The sequence below is a fragment of the Peromyscus leucopus genome, chromosome 20, assembly GCF_004664715.2.
Source record: "Peromyscus leucopus breed LL Stock chromosome 20, UCI_PerLeu_2.1, whole genome shotgun sequence".
NCBI lineage: Eukaryota > Metazoa > Chordata > Mammalia > Rodentia > Cricetidae > Peromyscus > Peromyscus leucopus.
Genome location: NC_051080.1, coordinates 33155435 through 33175833, shown reverse-complemented (window position 1 = coordinate 33175833; position 20399 = coordinate 33155435). Strand labels below are relative to the sequence as shown.

The following is a 20399-nucleotide window of genomic DNA, read 5'->3' as shown; positions in this document are numbered from 1 at the left end:
GCCAGGTCTGTGCAACAAGAGACCCTGCACCCCCCAAAAGGAGTTCATTTTGGTCGAGCCCACCTGCTACAGCATGAGAGGTGCCCACACGGCAGGAATTGGAGGGCATCTTCCTGCAGGCCAGGCTCAGCTACACCATTTGTTTTTCAGGAGAGCCACAAAGCAGCTAGTACTCGGCATGAATACCAAACGCTCAGAACCCAGAGTGTCCTTCCTCTTTTTGTTGGAGAATCTCTCCAGTCTCCACCTGTCGCCTGCATCTAGCACCTTCTGGGTCTGAAGGTGTGTTTACTGAGGCACACACTTTGCCTACCCGTGGTGATATGTTGTGTACCCTAATAAAATTTGCCTGAAGATCAGAGAACAGAACAAGCCACTAGATTAAACAAACATAGATGCCAGGCAGTGGTGGCACACACCTTTAATCCTAGCACCCCACAGAGATGTGCCTGGATCTCTGTGAGTTCAAAACCACCCTGGACTCTATGAGATTGACTCAATCTAGGAGAGAAACAGAGCCAGGCAGTGGTGGCACACACCTTTAATCCCAGCACTTGAGATTTCATGCCTTTGCTTGGGAAGTCACACGCCTCTAATCCCAGCACTAAAAAGGAAATGATATGGTTGGGTAGAGAAAGGTATATAAGGTGTGAGGAGACAGGAAAGCTTTTTGGCTGAGAGTCTTTTCACTAGAGAGCCTTTTTAGGCTGAGGAGTCCTAGAGGTAAGACGTGGTAGTGGCTTGTTCCTTTGTCTCTCTGATCTTTCAGCATTTACCAATATTTGGCTCCGGGGGTTTTTTATTATAAGACCATTTAACATTCATGTAACAACTACTCCATTACAAATCTCCTATTCACCCCAAACTACATCAAACAGAATTTCTGCCACTGCCCTGGCCCTGCTCTCAATCCCAGGCAGAAAGGGACTAGGGAGAAGGGATAGCCCACAGACAATGGCATGCCAAGGCAGGGCAAGACAGATGGGAGTACAATGACTGAGGAGAGGTGGTAGGAGCCGAAGAACCTGCTGAACTTTACTGCTGGGAGAAGAGGTAGGGAAAAGGCAGAGAACTCAAGAACTCTCTAACAGACCCCACTTGGGAGGGCTGGGCATGAACAAAGGATCCTGACTTGAGGCATGAAGGTCCTAGAAGGGCCTGGGTGCACCCTTCCTACCAAGCATCAGAACCAGAGGCTTGCTATCAGGGGTTCTGAACACAGGAAGCCCAAGGCCATGCCTGTGAAGTAACTGCTGCAGCTGACAAGTGGCCCAGGGTCTCTGATCTCCACTTCTACCAAAGTGACAGGCCACAGCTTGTCCATTGTCCCCTGCAAGCACACAAAGGGCCGCAGACCCAGGCCACAGGAAAATGGTAGGAAGACACTGAATGTGGTCCTTCCCCACCATGGGTGTGAGATACCAAGTGAATGGTCCACTCTGCAGGTTGGGAACATGTAGTATAAAAATGGAAGCGATGCTCTGAGAAAAGACTCTTCCCACTCTCCAGGCCTATTTAGGCCTCTGAATAAAACACAGGGGTTGGAGAGGCCATCCCCAGCATCAGACAGAGGCAGTGGTGGGGCAGAGGCTCTCTGTGAGTGTGGGCCCTACCCAGCCTCTCCTCAGCAGTGGCTTGGCCAACTGAGCCCTACCTCACTAGTAGCCCACACCCACTTCAAAGGCACCAACCACAAAGGGTATCTTTGTACACAGCCTCCCAAGAGGGGCTCCAGTTCAGAAAGTGAAGGAGATGGGCAATGCCCACTGTCTTACCACAGCAGAACACCACCCTCAGTGCGTCCTGCTTGGCCATACCCAGCATGGGTAGCATGGTACTCAGGATGGATGGCAGGAAGGGAACCATTCCAAATGCTGTAAGAGAGAGGTTGTCACAGGGGCTGCAGGCCCAGCCCTCTTCCCATCCACCCCCTCCCTCAGGACTTGGAAGGGGCCCCCAGAAGTACTCTTCACAGCTTCAGACATGAGACCCAGAACCCCAGGTAGTCCTCAGAGGCCCCCCCAGAACTACTCAGGGACATCAAGGGCCCCGAATCACAATGGCGCCTACCGTTGGACACCGAGAGGCTGGCAAGTGTGTGCAACACCGAGGCGTGCGGCAGAACGCCAGGCTGGAACCTGCTGAGCACCTCCTCCATCACCTGGTTGATGAATCGCTTCCCCACCGCCACCAGGACGCTGCTCGCTGCCTGCTGCCAGTCACAGTCCAGCTCCTGCACCCCAAAGAATCACGAGGTTGAACTCTCCCTGAACCTCTCAAGAGATACAAGCAAAACACTACTCTGCCCTTAGTGGTGCCTGGAAAAGGAGAAGCTGCTGTGTTCCAGTGTCCCTAGTGAAGACAGGCCAGAGACCCCATGGCGTGGCCTTCAGCCCACCTCCCTTCTGTAGGGGCCCTGATGCCTGTGAGAGAGGGAAGGGCTGGTGAGGTGAGGCCTGGCGAGGAAGAGGGCAGCATGCAGCCGCTAGCCTGAGCACGCTAAGAGGTCAGGTGCTTTGTCCTCTGCGTTAGCCTCTGCCCCGAGGGGGTACACAGGATTGAGGGGTCTCTGCCAGTCAAACTCCAGCCCTGTTCCGGGTACTATGGGATGGAGGCCGAAGAAGCTGTCCTCCCCAGCCTACATGGCAAAAGGCCCTCACCTTGGTCCTAGTCATCTCACTGGAAGCCAGGAGGATGACAATGCCAGCAGTGTCCTTGTCCAGCTCGTGGATATGACTGCTCAGTATGGTCTCCATGGCCCTCAGGACCTTCGCTCGATATGGATGAGCCAGCTGAGGAAAGAAGTTCCCAGGAATGTTCTGAGAGTAGCCAGGTGCTCTGTGTGCATTTTGTTTCTACAGGGGCTGGACTATGCAAGGTCATGCCCCTAAAGAGAGTACACTGGCTGAGCCTCAGAGCCTGTGTAAGCACCTGTGTGTCTTTGGAAGGGCCATCTGTGAGGCTAGCTGCCAGCAGATGAGCTGGTGACCTTATGCCTTCTGGGTATCCCAGAGAGCATCTCTTCCTCCCACACTTGGCCTCCTAGGCACAAGGGTAAGATGCTCTCCTTGAATCACCTCTCTGCAGCTAGGCCCCTCCTGGGACTATAAATGTGCACAAAGTCAGACACAGCCACCACTGCCCTCCTTCAGCCACCATCCTTCTCGGGTCACTGCCTGGGGCACACTACTGACCCAACCTTCTGGACTAACCCTTGACACAGTCCTTCCTTATCTGGGCAGCTCTGAAGTCACCCTGGACTCAAGAGCCGGCCACCTGTACTGGAAGGCTGGGGTGGAATCTGTCTTGGCCCACAGAAGGGGCCATGGAGGGGTTGCTAATGAAGGCTTCCAGCTGCCCACAGTAGGAGTAGCCTGATGTACCCACTGAGAGTAGCCTATGCTGGGTGGCATGGGTGTCAGCCAGGGCAGGCCCAGAACAGGCTAGTATTCCACAGGCACTGGAACTACCTCTTCACTGATGTCATAAACTGTCTCACCCACAGCCATGTGCCCACCACAGCAGGGGAAGGGCAGGTGGATATGCCAGCTGGAGCCGATGTAAGACAATAGAGTTCAGTTAAGAAAGCTAGACATGCTGGGCAGTGGTGGCGCACGCCTTTAATCCCAGCACTCGGGAGGCAGAGCCAGACGGATCTCTGTGAGTTCGAGGCCAGCCTGGGCTACCAAGTGAGTTCCAGGAAAAGGCACAAAGCTACACAGAGAAACCCTGTCTCGAAAAACCAAAAAAAAAAAAGAAAGAAAGAAAGAAAGCTAGGCATGGGGCTTGATGGCTCAGCAGTTAAGAGCTGGCTGCTCTTCCAGAGGACATGGGTCCCCAGCACACACAGCAGCTCACAATTATCTATAACTACTCCAGCCCCAGGAGATCCAACACCCTTTTCCGGCCTCCTTGGGCACTATACACATGTAGTACACAGACATACATGCAGGCAAAACACCCATCTATATAAAATACATACATAAATAAAGGGAAAAATAATTGAACAGTTTGGCTGTGAGTCTCTGCATCTGTTTCCTTTAGTGGCTGGATGAAGCCTCTGATGACAATTGCGCAAGGTGTCAATCTATGAGTATAGCAGACTATCACTGGGAATCATTCCATTGCCTCCCCAGCCCCCTTTTTTGGTTCTATCCTAGATCTCTGGACAGAGCTCAGGGAATCTTGCAGAAAAGGGGGGGGGGAGGATTGTAGGAGCCAGAGGGGTCAACACAACCATATGAAAACCCACAGAATCACCTAACCTGGGCTCATAGGGGCCCACAGAGACTGAACTGACAACCAGGGAGCCTGCATGGGACTCACCTAGCCCTGTGCATATATGTTACAGTTGTGTAGCTTGGTCTTCTTGTGGGACTCCTAACAGTGGGAGCAGGAGCTGCCTCTGACTCTGTTACCTGCTTTTGGGACCCTTCCCTTCATACTGGTTGCCTCATCCAGCCTTAATGCTAGGGGAGGTGCCTCGTCTTGATGTGCCATGTTTGGTTGATATCCATGGGAGGCCTGCCCTTTTCTGGAGAGAAATGGAGGAGTAGATGGGGTGGGGGGTGGGGGGCAGAGGGGAGGTGGTGGGGGAGGGACTAGGAGGAGAGGAGGAAGGGGAAACAATGGTCAGAATGAAAAGAAAAAACAATTTAAAAAGAAAGGAAGGGGCCAAGTAGTGGTGGCACGCCTTTAATCCCAGCACTTGGGAGGCAGAGCCAGGTAGATCTCTGTGAGTTCGAGGCCAGCCTGGTCTACAGAGTGAGATCCAGGACAGGCACCAAAACTACACAGAGAAACCCTGTCTTGAAAAAAAACAAACAAAAAAAAAAAAAGAAAGAAAGAAAAAGGAAGGGAGGGAGGGAGAAAGAGAGGGGGAGGGAGGAAAGGAAAGGGAGGGAGGGAGGGAGGGAATGAGAGAGAGAGAGAAAGAGAGAGAGAGAGAGCAAACAAACCACACATGATATCCAAGTCCCCTGGCCCAGAGGCAGATGAGACATGCTTGTTGGCTGCTGCTGCCTGCTACATGAGCTACAAACGATTACCCTTCATTCCTGAGCCCACAGTGGATGAGACATTCACTCCGGGAAGTAACTAGTATAGATCACAAACAGCTCCAGAGACAAGGAACCTGCCAATTTAAGGAAAGAGCTTCTGCCCTGTGTTTCGTTTCTTCAGGATAAGGTTTTTGAATCCTTGCATGCTGATGCCCCAGGGAAGGGGAGATGCACTCTGAGATGGTGGTTCTTGGTCAGTCACAGAGGAAGATAGCCACTTCAGCTGGCTGGATTCACATTTCTCTTTCCAGGAACATGGTGTTCCTACAAGAGTCTTTTCCCTGACAGAAGCCATGGCCAGCATGTCATGGGGAGGGGGAAGGGTTGTTGATGCTTTCTTTGGAGAACAGAAAATTAATATGAACTGGTATGCTTTTATCCAATCAAAATTATTAGGAGCTGGGAGCACAGCTCGGATGACACAGTGAGAATATCTCTTCCAGCTCTATCTAAAGCAGCTTCCTCCAGGCTCTTGGTCCTAGAGGCACAAAGACCACTGCATGGTCTTCCCAGGCTTATAAGTCTCCCCTCACCCCACCCCTGCCTCCTGAATGCTGGGATTAAAGGCACAGATGGGTTCTGTGACCTTGGACTCTCTAAGGAAAATGTCAAGGGAATGTATATTTCAAAAAACCAGATATAGAGGCTGGAAAGATGGCACAGCAGTTAGGAGCACTTTATACTCTTGCAAAAGACCAAGGTTCAGCTCCCAGCTCCCAGCACCCACATCAGGTGACTCACAAACACATGTAACTGCAGCTCCAGTGGGTCCAACGCCCTCTTCTGGCCTCTACAGGTATTGCATGCATGTGGTGCACACATGGACAAGCAGGCACACACATACGTATATATAAATAAAAAGGAAAATTTAAGAACATTTTAAAAACTTAATATTAAAAGTTTTAGCTGGGAGGTGGTGGCACATGTCTTTAATCCCAGCACTTGGGAGGCAGAGGTGGGTGGATCCCTGTGAGTTTGAGGCCAGCCTGATCTATAGAGTGAGTTCGAGGACAGCCAAGTCTACACAGAGAAACTGTTTTGAAAAAACAAACACAGAACTAAAAAGGTGGGGCTGGAGAGATGACTCAGCAGTTCAGAGCATTGGCTGATTTTCCAGAGGATCTGGGTTCAATTCCTAGCACCCACATGGCAGCTTACAACTGTCTATAACTCCAGTTCCAGGGGATCCAACACTCTCACACAGATGTATGTGCAGGCAAAACACCAATGCACACAATATTTTTAAAAAATTAAATTATTTAAAAATTATAAAAATGTATGTAGGCCACCCATGCCTTTCTGTGTTAGGGTCCTCAATGGGGCTCTTCAAGGGCCTCTTCTTATGAAAAAGTGGGTAGCCATGAGCTCTGGAAGTACAGGACATGTCTCATTTCTAGATAAAATGAAAATGTCCTGGTGGGATCATTCCCATTTGCTCATTAAAAACAAATAACAAAAACACAAAAAAAAGTCTTTAATTCCAGTACTCAAGAGGTAGAGGCAGGTGGATCTCTGTGAATTCAAACCCAGCCTGGTCTACAGAGCTAGTTCCAGGACAGCCAGGGTTACACAGAGAAACCCTGACTCAAACACACACACACACACACACACACACACACACACACACACACTTTTATTGCCATGTTATATTGCTCTTGAGAGAGTCATGAGCAGAGCACTAAAGTAGGGATAGTGTGACAACTTGGCCCTCCCAAGGAGGAGGTAGGTTCCACTCCCTAGAGTACCTGAAGTGGGATGCTGACAACATCTGCTTCAGAAGGCTAGAAGCATACAGCTAAGGGGAAGCCACAGGTTGGTAGATCACCAAATTTGGTTCAACGGTTCTCATGTTAGTGAGTCACCAAGGAGTGGCCTCTACTTTTCCCTGATCTGAATGGGTCTGCAATGAGGCTGAACTCATGACCTGATGACCATCAGATCTATAGGTGTGACTTTCACCATGTGACTCAAGGCTCAAAAGATGACTGCATCCAGCAGGCATGGTGACACATACCTTTAATCCCAGCACTTCAGAGGCAGAGGTAGGCATATCTCTGGAGTCTGAGGCTAGACTGGTCTACATAGTGAGTTCCAAGATGGCCAGAGCTACAGAGAGACCTTGTCTCAAACAACAACAAAAGGATGGCTGCAACACCCCCTACAGCAGTGGTATCAGCACATTCCTGAAGCCAAGAACTCCAAAGGCCTAAAACATATTCCTATTTTAGTCCCTTTAAAAGGTGACATCGTACGCACACCGCTGCTACTGTTTCTGGGATTACCATTTCATAATTGCTTACTACAGCTAGCACAGTGGAGACCCTGGCAACAAAAGTAGCTACCACAGTTAGTTAATCTTTCATTCTATTGGGCATGATAAATTTAATTCAGTAGTTATATACATCTCAACTGGCTTTGAAAATTATAAACTTATAAACTCAAGTTCCAGTTGCTTTTGGAATACTATCTTACAAGGACTCCAACATACAGTATGGCTCGTTAAGGAAGGGAATGGCTCAGTTGCCTTTAGCCTACTGGCTATGGGTGAGATAGGACCTCTGTTGGTCTTTTCTGTATCGAACACACAGATTGCAAGCCCAGTGCCACTTTGAGATCTTTGTCAGCAGTTAACTCTGCAGCTCACACTTGATTGAGCTGGTATGATAATGAGTATTCAGAGATGGGTAATGCCTGGGGGGCACTCACCAACCTAAGACAGAGCACCTGTGTGGCCTGGGCAGGCATCTCCATGATGGGTAAGGTGACCTGCTGACGTCCCACGCAACCCAAGTCAGAAGCTCATTTTTTAATAAAAGGGGGACCTGCAGGGCCCTGGCCCCCGTTTTGGTTAACTGTTGCCTTGCTTGCGGACCTTGACCTTGATATCCTCCCAATGCTAATTCCCTGCCAGGTTCCACCCTCCTGAATGCTTAAGGGAAGTTCCTTGTTTGTGTATCCTGCATAATGGGCGTTAACAGCTTAGATGCAAGATTGTCAAACATCAGTAGTGAACTTCTGCCCTCCGGGGTTCTCCCATTGTGCTGTAAGCCTGTATTTAACCTCCTAACCCCTTGAAGAAATGCCATTCGACATTTAAAATTATATATATATATATATATATATATATATATATTATAGTAAATACTGTGAATGTAATCTATGAATACCACAAATGTGATTAATATCATGAGTGTAAGTAATGAATATCATGAGTGTAATTTAAAAAATAAATAAATTTTAAAAAGTAAATAAAAATTTTTAAAAAAAGTGACACTGTGAAAGACATATTTGGTTTGTATCTGACTTCATGGCACAGATTCCTAAAATTCTTGGATTCACCAATGTGTCCTTCTGCAAGCTAATGAGATGATTGATAGCTGGAAGCCTCTATGCAGTTTCAGGATGGAGCTGATAACATGAAAGACCAAGAAAGAAAGAGCTACACAGGAGGGACTTCCAGCCTCTCCAACCTCTGGAAGGAACAGAAGAACTGAGGGTAAGGCTGACATCTAATCACCAGTGATGTACCAATCACGCCCACTTAATGAAGTGTCAGTAAGATAGACCCCAGAAGGACAGGGTCTAAAGAACTTACCAGAAGTGAAACATGTGGAGGGTCCAGGAGGTGGCACACCCATAGAAACAGGAGAACCCAACATCCTTCCCACATGCCTCACCCTCTACATCTCCCCCGGTGTTCATCCATATCCTCTGTCCCATCCTTGATGATAAATGGGTAAAATGTGAGTAAAGTGTTTAGTGAGTTGCAAAAGTCAATCTAGCAACTAATAGATTCCAAGGAGGTAGTTTGAGGAACTCCAAACACACCTGTCAAAACCAGAGCTTTGCTAGTGACATCTGAAGCAAGGCTATTTTGGGGCTAGTTCCTCAGCTGTGGAGTCCAGCATGACCTCACGGTGGAAGGTGTCAGAATGGAATAGAATCAGAAGATGGGTTGGCTGTGCCTGCCACGGGGCTGCTTGCTTGTATTTGGTCATCTGGAGGTATGCCAGCAGGAGAGGTTGGTAAAGAGACGGGGTGTGTATTTCTTGCTATGTCTGACAAGCTAACTGGGACCATAGTGATGTCTCTACTCCGGTTAAAACAGAATCAAACACTGATTTATGTTTTGATGTTTGGGTCTCTGGTGGTTTGGAGAAAACGGCCCCCGAAGGGAGTGGCACTATTAGGAGGTGTGGTTTTGCTGGAGTAGGTGTGCTCTTGTTGGAGGGAGTGTGTCACTGTGGAGTTGGGCTTGAAGTCTCACATATGATCAAGTCACACCCAGTGTCTGTCTCAGACCACTTCCTGTGCCTGTGAGTCAAGATGTAAGAACCCGGAGCTCCATCTCCGGCACCATGTCTGCCTGCACGCTGCCTTGCTTCCCACAATGGCGATAATGGTCTAAACCTCTGAAACCCTAAGTGAGCCACCACAATTAAATGTTTTCCTTTGTAAGAGTTGCTGTGGTCACGGTGCTCTTCACAGCAACAGAAACTAACTAAGACAGGCTCTGATGACTTTTATATACATACATGTCCCTCAGTCAGCTTCACTTCTAGCTGTATCTCAACAGCCAATGTTGTGGCTGGCCTCCACACTGGGGTATGATTGCTGCCAGCCCTAAGCATGGTAACAATGGCCTACAGAGCCCAAAGAGCACAGCACAGCAGGTCCAGGCCTCTCAGAACAGCAGGCAGCAGCAGGTGGGAGAGGCCAGGGAAAGGCCACACCTCACAGTATCAGGACCAGAGTTCTCAATTCAACAGACAGCCACTGTGGCCATGCAGTGAGGTATCAGGTTTTGGTTTTGGTTTTTAAACTCAGTGAAAAAACTTACAGGAAGTGAGCACAGCAGCCATATTCGTTTGCTGGGAGCTGCCCTAAGTGACCCTTACCCTTCAGCAATCTGCCGGCCCTTAACTCCTGCCTGATGACCAAACTCTGATACCAGTACATGAGAGCAAGCAGCCTTTCGGCCACACAGAGAAGGGCCTTAGCCAGCACCACTGTGGTATGCTTGGCTCTGAGAGAACAAAACACATGGTGTAGTTAAAACCCAAAGAGGAGCTGGAGTAGACACTCAAGCCATGCCAAATATGGCAGCTCCCTTAGACTACAGAGTAAGACACCTTTAGTCAGCCTTCTGACAAGCTAAATAAAGCTGCAGCGCCAGCAGAAGAGGCTGGAAATGGAGGTGGAGGAATCCTCCACCTCAGGTGTCACAGACCACAGCAGGGTTAGCAGGTATGTTCATGGACCTAAGCTGTTTCCACATGAGATAGTTGGCAGATAAGATAAATACCCATGGAAAACGATGTCATGTACCCGTGGTCTGACCACTCAAGACACTTGAAGACTGCTGAGTGTGGTGGCGCACACCTTTATTTCCAGCACCTGGGAGGCAGAAGCTGGTGGATCTCTGTGAGTTCAAGGTCAGCCTGGTCTACAGAGTAAGTTCCAGGATAGAGAGACCCTGTCTCAAAAAGAAAGAAAGAAAGAGAGAGAGAGAGAGAGAGAGAGAAGAGGAGAGGAGAGGAGAGGAGAGGAGAGGAGAAGAGAAGAGAAGAGAAGAGAAAAGAAAAGAAAAAAGAAAAGAAGAAAAGACAGACAGACTGGATAGGGAGGATGGTCTAGGCAACATAATGCAACTTATGTCCACGGGGCTGAAGAGATGGCTCAGCAAAAAGCTGCTTCTATACAAGCTTGACAAGCCCAGTTCAATCTCCAGAGTCCACATAAAGACAGAAGATGTGTGGGAAAGATGGCACAGCCGTTCAGAGCACTGGCTGCTCTTCCAGAGGACCCAGGTTCAGTTCCCAGCACCCACATTAGGCTTCTTGTAACTCTCAACTCTAAGTTATCCAACATCCTCTTCTGGCCTCCACGGGCATCCTCTGACACACACACAAAAAAAACATCAATAAAAATAAACTTTTTTTTTTTTAATGGAAGGAGAGGCTGACGGTGGTGGTGCACGCCTTTAATACCACCACTCGGGAGGCAGAGGCAGGCAGATCTCTGTGAGTTCAAGGCCAGCCTGGTCTACAGTGTGAGTTCCAGGACAGCCAGGGCTACACACAGAAACCCTGTCTCAAAAAAACAAAAAACAGGGCTGGAGAGATGGCTCAGAGGTTAAGAGCATCGACTGCTCTTCCAGAGGTCCTGAATTCAGTTCCCAGCAACCACATGGTGGCTCACAACCATCTGTAATGAGATCTGGCGCCCTCTTCTGTATACATAATAAATAAATCTTAAAAAAAAAAACAAAAAAAACAAACCAACAAACCAAAACAAAATGATAGTAAATAAATAGCCAGCTGTGGTGGCACACGCCTGTAACCTCACCACTGTGGAGACTAAGGAACAAGGGTCACAAGTTCAAGGCCAGCGTGTACTATAAAGCTAGACCCTGTTTCAAAGCAAAACAAGGAAGCTCATGAGGTAAGAGCAGTCTGGGGCTCACAATTTGACATCCCACAGCATCACAAAGAATCCCAAGTTTCTTGCTCTGCTATATGAGCCATGCTTGCCCACTGGGAGGTATCAGGGTAGCAGAGGTCCTGTGTTCTCCTTAGAACAGCTCTCTGGAAAGGGATGGAGAGTGGGCTGGCAGCTCGCAAACCTGGAGCAGCTCCCTAGGCCGACACAGAGCCTGGACTCTCAAGAGCCATAGACACTCAGCTGACAAGACTTGGAAACAACCTGTACTCAGGCAAGGGGGCCACCCTGTCTCCATTCAGTGTGCAAAAGGGAAGAGCCAACAGCCTCTGCTCATGAGTGCTGTCCACTGAAGTGACAGCCCAGTCCTCTCATAATGGGACCACCAGTTCATAGGACACAGCCATTCTCTAAATGGAGGAGACCCGTCTATCATCATCTGGGAATATAGAGGGCACTTTCTACTGAGAGACTGGCTCATCACCCAACCCCAGAGATGAAGATGCTCCCCGATGACCTCACCATCACCAGAGAGAGAGGTACCTTGTCATGCTGCCGTAGGTACTCCTCACAGGCACGGAGTGTCTCGCCTGGCTGCGACTCTCCGAGGGAGCATAGGGCACTGCAGACCTGCTCCTGCACCACAGGATCCTTGTCGGTGATGGAGTCCAGGAGGGTGAAGGACAGCTCTGCAGGGACAAAGCCCAGGGTCTTAGGCCCAGGCACACCATGGCTGACACCCACCAGCTTCTGGGATATAAACTTAGCAGAGGAGTTGGCACAGCCAAGAACAATGACGAGCCCAGCGTCTCGGGGCCAACAGGCACGGCCACTTGCCTAACAGTCGTTGCTGACCTGAAGCTGTCCTCTCTCGTGAAACCCACTCCTTTCCCCTGTACCAACCGCATTCCCCGACTGTCCCCAGCTCTGCTCCCATGCTGTTGTGGGACCAGGAACACTGAGTGTGCAGCCTGCTGGCTCAAACAGCATAGAACTCAGACTCTGGTTATCACTGAGAAGCTATGGGTCTGAGTCAGAGGTCACAGCCTTAGGAGCACTCCCAAGGCTGCTCCAGCTATGATAAGGCCTGGACTTCTACAAGGCCACACCACCTTATCCTCAGACTCATAGGGCTCCACAAAGGATCCAGGACATAGGTACTTCAAGAAAGTTCCTCAAGTTATGGGACACGGAACAGACTGGACTTTACACACCCAACTCCTACATGTAGGAGGATGGCAGTGGGCAGGAGGATCTGGACACTGGGAATAAATAGTAAATGAAGATGCCCACAGCATCTGTCCCATGGGACTCTGCCTAGCAAGGCCAGATGTAAATCAAGGAATCAACAAATGAGAATAGCTCTCTGCAATGAAAGCAAGACAGCACACCGGAGACACTGCCCTCTGCTCCCCAGACACCATGCCCACATCACACTGTCACAAGAGGATATCTGGAGGCACCTGCAATGGCATCAGGACAGACAGACACCTTAGCAGAACTTTTCTCCCCTTTGAGAAGGGCTCCCTATTCTGAGCAGGAAGGGGGACTTTTTTTTTTTTTTAACAGTTCTCCATTTAAAAAATTCAACAGTTGAATAAGTAGGTTGATCCAATTAATAAGATCTGATTGCATCTAAGGCCAAATTCAACTCGATAAACCATACCTGGCCCTTCTAAAGCACATCTCAGCACGGCTTCTCCAACTGTAAGCTTGATGGAAGCAGCCACACCCTCACACCATCAGGTACACATAGAACCTGGCCTCCAGGCACAGCAAAAATGTAGGCACCACTCTCCCTCATCCCAACATCTTCAACTTCCTGCCAGGGCTGGGAATGCAATGGAGTGCCACAAGCCTCAGCTGCTCTAACAGCTGGAGGGCAGCTGGACAGGAGGTGCCTCCCACATGCACTCACTTTTTATGTAGGGCCTGGTCATTTCTGTGGTCTCGGCTTCCACCTGTCCAGGGCAAAGATGGATAGCTTCCTCCCCAACCTAGAATAATGGGAACATAGGATTTTATTCATTATCTCCACCACACATAAGTCCAGGATTAGCTGCTATTTATACACAAAACACACAATTTAAATGAATTTGTCCTAGGGACTAGGGAAGATCTCTATCACAGCTGGCTGATCCACTCAGGACAGGAAGAAAGGTCCATGATCCCCAGGAACCCCCAGCTCTCCTATATTCCTGAGCTTCCAGCCCCCACCAGCAGGACAGTAGCCCATGGTGTATCCAGGGCTGGCATATGATGCTATCTTCACAGTACTAACAAACATGGCCACTTTCCCAACTAAGGCAACTTCCTCTTCACCCTAAGGTGAGTAGTGGGCACCAGAGCTCTCCCACACTGTGTCATCTCAGCTGCATGTGGTCACAAAGATAAAGCCCCTCAAACGACCAAATGTTTGTGCCTCTTCACTATGTGGTCTCATGCTCAAGTCCTAGGTCATATCCTGTAAGAACCTAGAAGATGAGAGACTTGCCCACCCTCAGCATAGCCAGGTACACTCTGGTGCCAGGCCGTCCATCTCAGATAATCCTCTATGTCTTTATTCCTTCAATCACCTCCCACCCATCAGTCCTTCCCAACCTACTCCAGGGAAAGATGAAGGATACCATGGCCTCCTGATCAGAGCCATGTACCTAAGGCAAAAGGCAAAGTGAAAAACTACATCAACCTTGGGAAAGAGAGGAAGTAGAATTAAAAAGCAAGGAAAAGCCAGGGGGTGGTGATGCATGCCTTTAACCCCAACACTTGGGAGGCAGAGTCAGGTGGATCTCTGTGAGTTTGAGGCCAGTCTGGTCTATAGAGTGAGTTCTAGGACAGCCAGGGCTACACAGAGAAATCCTGTCTCAAAATAAATAAAAAAGGGCTGGAGAGATGGCTCAGCAGTTAAGAGCACTGACTGCTCTTCCAAAGGTCCTGAGTTCAATTCCCAGCAACCACATGGTGGCTCACAATCATCTGTAATGAGATCTGGTGCCCTCTTCTGGCCAGCTGTCATATATGCTGTATACATAATAAAAAATTAATTAATTAATTAATCAAAAATAAATAAAATGTTAAAGAGACAAAACAAATCAATCCCATGTATTCACTCTCCCAGTGGAATAACAGAAAATACATGGGATTTAAGTGGAGGCTGGTTCTTTTGAGAATCTTCCGATCCAGATCTCCAGAGTCCAGTTCACTATGTACACCAGGCTAGCCTTCATCTGCAATAATCATACCTCTGCCTCCCAAGTGTAAGAATCACAGGTATATGCCACCACACTAGCCCCAAAGTGTTATTGTTTTTCAAGAGAGGGTTTCTCTGTGTAGCTCTGGCTGTTCTGGAACTAGCTCTCTAGACCAACTCATAGAGATCCACCTGCCTCTGTCTCCTGAGAGCTGGGATTAAAGGTGTACACCACCACTGCCCAGCCCCCAAAAGTGTATTTTAAAAAAATAAATTTGAGGGCACTGGAGGGATTGCTCAGTGGTTAAGAACACTGGCTGCTTTTCCAGAGGACCTGGGTTCAATTCCTAGCACCCTCATGGTGGCTTAGAACCATAGTTCCAGTTCCAGAGGATTCAACATCCTCTTCTAGCTTCTGTGGACACCAGGCACACATGTGGCATACAGACATATATGCAAGACAAAACTACCCATACACACAAAGAATAAAATTAAATTTTTGTTTTGTTTTGCTTTGCTTTTGGTTTTTTGAGACAGGGTTGTTCTGTGTAGCCTTCGCTGTCCTGGAACTTGCTCTGTAGACCAGGTTGGCTCTAACTCAGAGATCCTCCTGCCTCTGCCTCCCGAGTGCTGGTATTAAAGGTGTGTACCACCACTGCCTAGCTTAAATTTAAAAATGTTAAAAATAAAAAGCATATAAATAAACCGAGAGGCTGGAAAGATGGTCCAAGAGTTAAGAGCTTGCTGCTCTTTCAGAGGACCTGAGTTTGGTTCCCAGCACCCATGTTGGGTGGCTCACAGCTGCCTGTAACTCCGGCTCCAGGGAGTCAGATGCTCTAGAGGCAGGGCATTTGCACACAAGTGAAAATAAAATACACCTAAGTGCATACACGCAAGTGGAAATTAAATCATGGGAATCTGAGAACTGAAAACAAGGTAAAATGAACAGACCGGAAACTCCCAGGCACCGGGGAGGGTGGAAGGCAGGCAGAGCGCTCTGCCTGGGCGACGGCAGCATCAGCACAGCATTGAGACTTCCTTCATGGAAAGCATCTAAAAAGAACAAATAAACAGGAAATGAACACGCAGGTCCCATCTCTGCCCCAGCAAGGAAAAGGCACAGGGTCCCAAGCCAAGAAGGTTGAAACAGCATCAGCTGTCAGGCAGAGTGTGAGACACGCAGGGGCTTAACTGGCATGGACACTCAAGCTCCCCCTTCCCAGTCTGTGCTAAGCTACAAGGTACAGGCGTCAGGGATAGATGTCCTTCCCTGTGAAAAGCTCCAAGTGCAAATCTCCAGCATCCAGAAGGAAAGGTAACCCTGTCCCCATCAAGGGGGTATGATGCACAGACACTTATGCACAGCAGAAGCACTTATTTAAAGAGGAGCAAACAAAAATCAATAACCACCACAGGTCATCTGCCCCTAACCCAGATGTGAGTACAACAGGAAACAACTCACCTGACCAAAACAACCAGACCTGGATAAAGCATAAAACTGTGGGCTGGGTGGTGGTGGCGCACACCTTTAATCCCAGCACTCGGGAGGCAGAGGCAGGAGGATCTCTTTGAGTTCCAGCCCAGTCTACATAGTGAGTTCCAGGACAGCCAGGGCTATAGAGACAGTCCCTGTCTTAAAAAAGAAAAAAACAAATGAAACAAAACAAAAACTATGAAACTGCAGTTCTCAGTTGATAGATATTAGAAAACAAAGCTAAAATCATAACCAAAATAATCCTTTTCTCTTTCAAAGCAAAAGTGGCAGAGTAATAGCCCCAAAGATGCCCAAACGCAGAACCAGAATGTGTGAGCATGTACCCTCACATGGTCAAAGGGCTTCGAAAGTCAGGTTCAAGACACAGACCTAGAAGCAGTGAGGATTACCTCGGAGTGTCAGAGTAAGAGCAACCTAGTCACATGAGTCTTTAAACTCAGAAGACTTTCCCCAGCAGAATCAGAAGAAAAGGAGACAGAAAAGGCAGAAGAAATTCAAAGCATGAGAAAGGCTTAACCCACCACTGCTTGTTTTGACAATGGAGGAAGGAAGCCCCAAGACAAGGAGTGTGATGGCCTCAGCTTAGTCAAAAGAAAATGGGGTGTCTTACTTTGCTTCCCATTGCTATGATAAGACACTGACCGAAACCAACTGGAGAGGAAAGGGTCTACTTGGCTTATACATCCTGATCACAGTCCACTACTGAGGGAAATGAAGACAGGAAGTCAAGGCAGAAACTGAAGCAGAAGCCATAGAGAAACGCTGCTTACAGACTTGCTCGGCTGCTTTCCAGGACCACATGCTCAGAGATGGTACAGCTCGGAGTGGACTGGGCCCCCCCACATCAATCATCATTCAAAAGATGCCCCCCATCCTTGTCCACACAAAGCCCAATCTGGTGAGGGCATTTCTCACCTGAGGTTCTCTCTTCCCAGATGACTCTAACTTGTATAAAGCTGACAAAAGCAAAACAAAACCAACCAGCACGTGGGAACGTTGGCCTTATAGATACAAAGTGCCTGATTCTGCCAAAAACCTGAAAACAGAAGCGGGGTCTCCAGAGTCTCTAGTGACAGTGCAGCCCCCTACTCCTGGACTGAAAGGTCTTTATCACAATAAATCTGTCTTACTGCAGCATTAGAAAACTAACCCAATGGGCAGGAGAGACAGCTCAGCAATTAAGAGCATGAACTGATCTTGCAGAGGGCCTGAGTTTGGTTCCCACAGTGTCACAATTACCTGTAACTCCAGCCCAGGGGCATGATACCTCTGGCCTCCTCAGGCACTTATGTGCACATACCCACACACAGACATATACATAGTTAAAAATAATTTTAAAAAGAAAGAAAGAAAACTAATCTAAGAGATACAAGAAACTACCCAAGTCCAGGGAAAGAGCCATCCATCCAGAAGGGTAAGCAGAGACATTTGAAGCATACAAAGAGCAGGATTGGTGTCTGCTCAAGGCTAGAGTGGGAAGTATCATAACTCACAGACGCAGGGTAGAGTTCTCACAAGGGTTCTGCCCCAGTAATAAGTTAGTCTTGGACTAGCAAGATGGTTCAAAAGATAAAGGCACTTGCTATGCGATACAAGCCTGGTGACCTAAGTTCAATACCCAGAACCCATGCTGGAATAAGAGAATCAGCTCCCCAAGACTGTCCTCTGGTCTCCACAAGCACACAGTGGCATTCACGTGCCAGTACTCACACACATGCATCATATACACTCACACCCCAGTAATAAAAAAAGTTAGTCCTAGCTAAAACTCTGCTCTGGTCTCGCCTAAGCAAATGAAAAGCTGAAAGACTCAGACTGTGTCCAAGTAACCTGCCACAACACTCAAGACAGAAAATAGGAGTGCAAAAATGTCCAGAGCCAACAAGGTGAAATGACAGGGGCACCCAACCAAATATCACCAGGAAAACAAAGTGACAGAGCACAGCCTGTGGCCAGGTGTGGCGACGCACACCTTTAATGCCAACACTCAGGAGGCAGAGGCAGGCAGATCTCTGAGTTTGAGGCCAGCAAGAGCCACATAGTGACACCCTGGCAAAAACAAACAAAACTCATAATGAAAATGATTCAGTCAGCACAAACTGACCTGGAAATAACACAAAGAAAAGAATTAGCAGACAAGGACATTCAGTTATTACAACTGCATTTCATATAGCCAAGAAACTACAGGAAATAATAACTATTCTGAGAAAAAGAGGTCAAAAGTAAGAAGATGGAAAAAGTTTGAGGTTGTAGTTTAATTGGTAGAGTTCTTACCTGACATGCACAAACCCTGGGTCTGATGCATAAACCAGGTGCGGTGCCCATCTAACTAAGCAGGACTTAGAACCAGAAAACAAGAGCATAGAACCAGCCAGGGCCATACATCGAGTCCCAAGCCAGTCTGGTCTATGAGACTCTGTCTTAAAAAAACAAGAAAGAACATAATCCCACACTCAGGAAATGAAGCAGGAGGATCAGGAGTTGAAGGTCATCCTTAGCTATACAGCAAGTTCAAGGCTACTCTAGACTACATGAGACTGGTCTCAACAAAAGAGAGGAAGCCTTCTTTGTAAGGAGAAACCAGCCCCCATACCGCGCTCTGTGCCCCCAGAGTCCTCTTCCTACCACCACTTCTGATGCTGTTTACCATCCAGTCGTGTCCCTGAAGCACGGGTCGCCCCATTAGGAGGACAGCCCTGCCACTAAGAACCTGGACACGGGCCTGCACTACCACCAACACTTTCAGGAGGTCATCAACATGCTAGAGACAGACCAGCACTTCCGGGAGAAGCTGCAGGCTCCCAACACCAAAGACATCAAGAGCAGGACAAGCTGAGCAGAGAGCTGGACTTCATTAGCCGGCATGTCTGCGTCAAGCTGCATGAGCTGGAGTGACAGATGCGGTTACAGTTGCTGCTCAAGGCCAAGCAGTATGAGAAGTCTGATAATACAGGTGGTCCCTCGGTCTCCCTAAGGAATGTGAACACCTGGACCCTCAGAACTCGTACCCCCTTCCAGGACCTGGTCCCCACATGGCATAATGCAACACATCGTGAAGAATTCAAATGTTACAAGACACTCAAGAAGCATGAGAGACACGATCACCTGGGGTCACTGGAAAAGCAGCAGCAAGAGGAAGCTAGAAGATGACAGTGTCTGCACTGGCAGCAAAGGCAATGCCCAAGGCAGCCAAGCCAATCCCAGTTTTCTCTCTCTGCTTCATGCTTACAGTTCAAGACGTGAGCCCTCAGCTTTCTGGCTCTGCCCCCTGCTGCCTCAGCTCGACCATCATTAGCTCTAACCCTCTGGACCCATAAGCCCAAATAAATGCTTTCTTCTATAAGTTGCCTTAGTTGTGATGTTTTTATCACAGCAATAGAAAAGTAACGAATATAACAGTGAGTTCAAACTAGCCAAAGCTGCTAACACCAAGGCTACTAACATCAGGCTACTAATAGACCCTGTGTCAAAGGAGGAGGAGAAAAAAGAGGAGAAAGAGAAGGAAGAGGAGAAGGAGGGGGAAGAGGAAGAGGAAAAGGAGGGGGAAGGGAGGAGGAGGAAGAAGGGAGGAGGAGGAAGAAGAAGAAGGGAGGAAAGGAGGAGGAAGGGGAGGAGGGGGAAGGAAAAGGAAGGACAGAGGAGGAAGGAGGACGGAGGAGGAAGAAGGAAAGAGGAGGGAGGAGGAGGAAGAGGGAAGGAGGAAGAAGAGGAGGAAGAGGAAGAGGGGAAAAGGCAAAGGAGAAAGAGGGGAAGGAGGGGAAAAAATAAAAGAAAAACCTATCCTAAACATCAGCATCACTGTGAGAAACTGTGTTCATGTATATAAGATGGAAAAAAAGAAGGAGCTCAGATTGCACCACTTCTGTTCAAGGACATGCTGCTAAGGGCAGGTTGAAAGGTCAAGCTGGTGTAGTATAAGACAAGGGGAGGAAAAAAGCATTCAGATTAAGAAGCAACTGGGTGTGGCTGTACACTCTGGAAGGCAGAGGCAGGTGGATCTCTGTGAATTCTGGGTCAACCTGGTCTACATAGGGAGTTCCAGGCCAGCCAGGGCTACACAGTCAGATCCTGTCTCAAATAAAAAAGAAAAGAAAAAGAAAGGAAGGAAGGAAGGAAAAGAAAAGAATAAGGAAGAAGCAGCAACAAATTTGTATTCACAGGTAATCTATTTTACACAAAAAGAACCTACAGAGTCTGCAGTTGGGAACAGAAT

At 48.3% G+C, this 20399-nt stretch overlaps 1 protein-coding gene across 2 annotated transcripts in view; it reads right to left on the bottom strand.

Annotated features, from left to right (window-relative positions):
- Mroh1 (maestro heat like repeat family member 1) overlaps window positions 1–20399 on the bottom strand; it is an 80753-nt gene that overhangs the window by 53529 nt on the left and 6825 nt on the right. For both annotated transcript variants that reach the window (XM_028870952.2, XM_037197597.1), the window contains exons 2-7: window positions 15643–15744; window positions 13420–13498; window positions 12045–12190; window positions 2661–2792; window positions 2071–2233; window positions 1776–1874 (exon numbers count right to left, since the gene is read on the bottom strand). In XM_028870952.2, the coding sequence (XP_028726785.1) occupies window positions 1776–1874; window positions 2071–2233; window positions 2661–2792; window positions 12045–12190; window positions 13420–13441 (562 nt within the window). In that variant the 5' untranslated portion in view covers window positions 13442–13498; window positions 15643–15744. The remainder of the gene's footprint in view (window positions 1–1775; window positions 1875–2070; window positions 2234–2660; window positions 2793–12044; window positions 12191–13419; window positions 13499–15642; window positions 15745–20399) is intronic.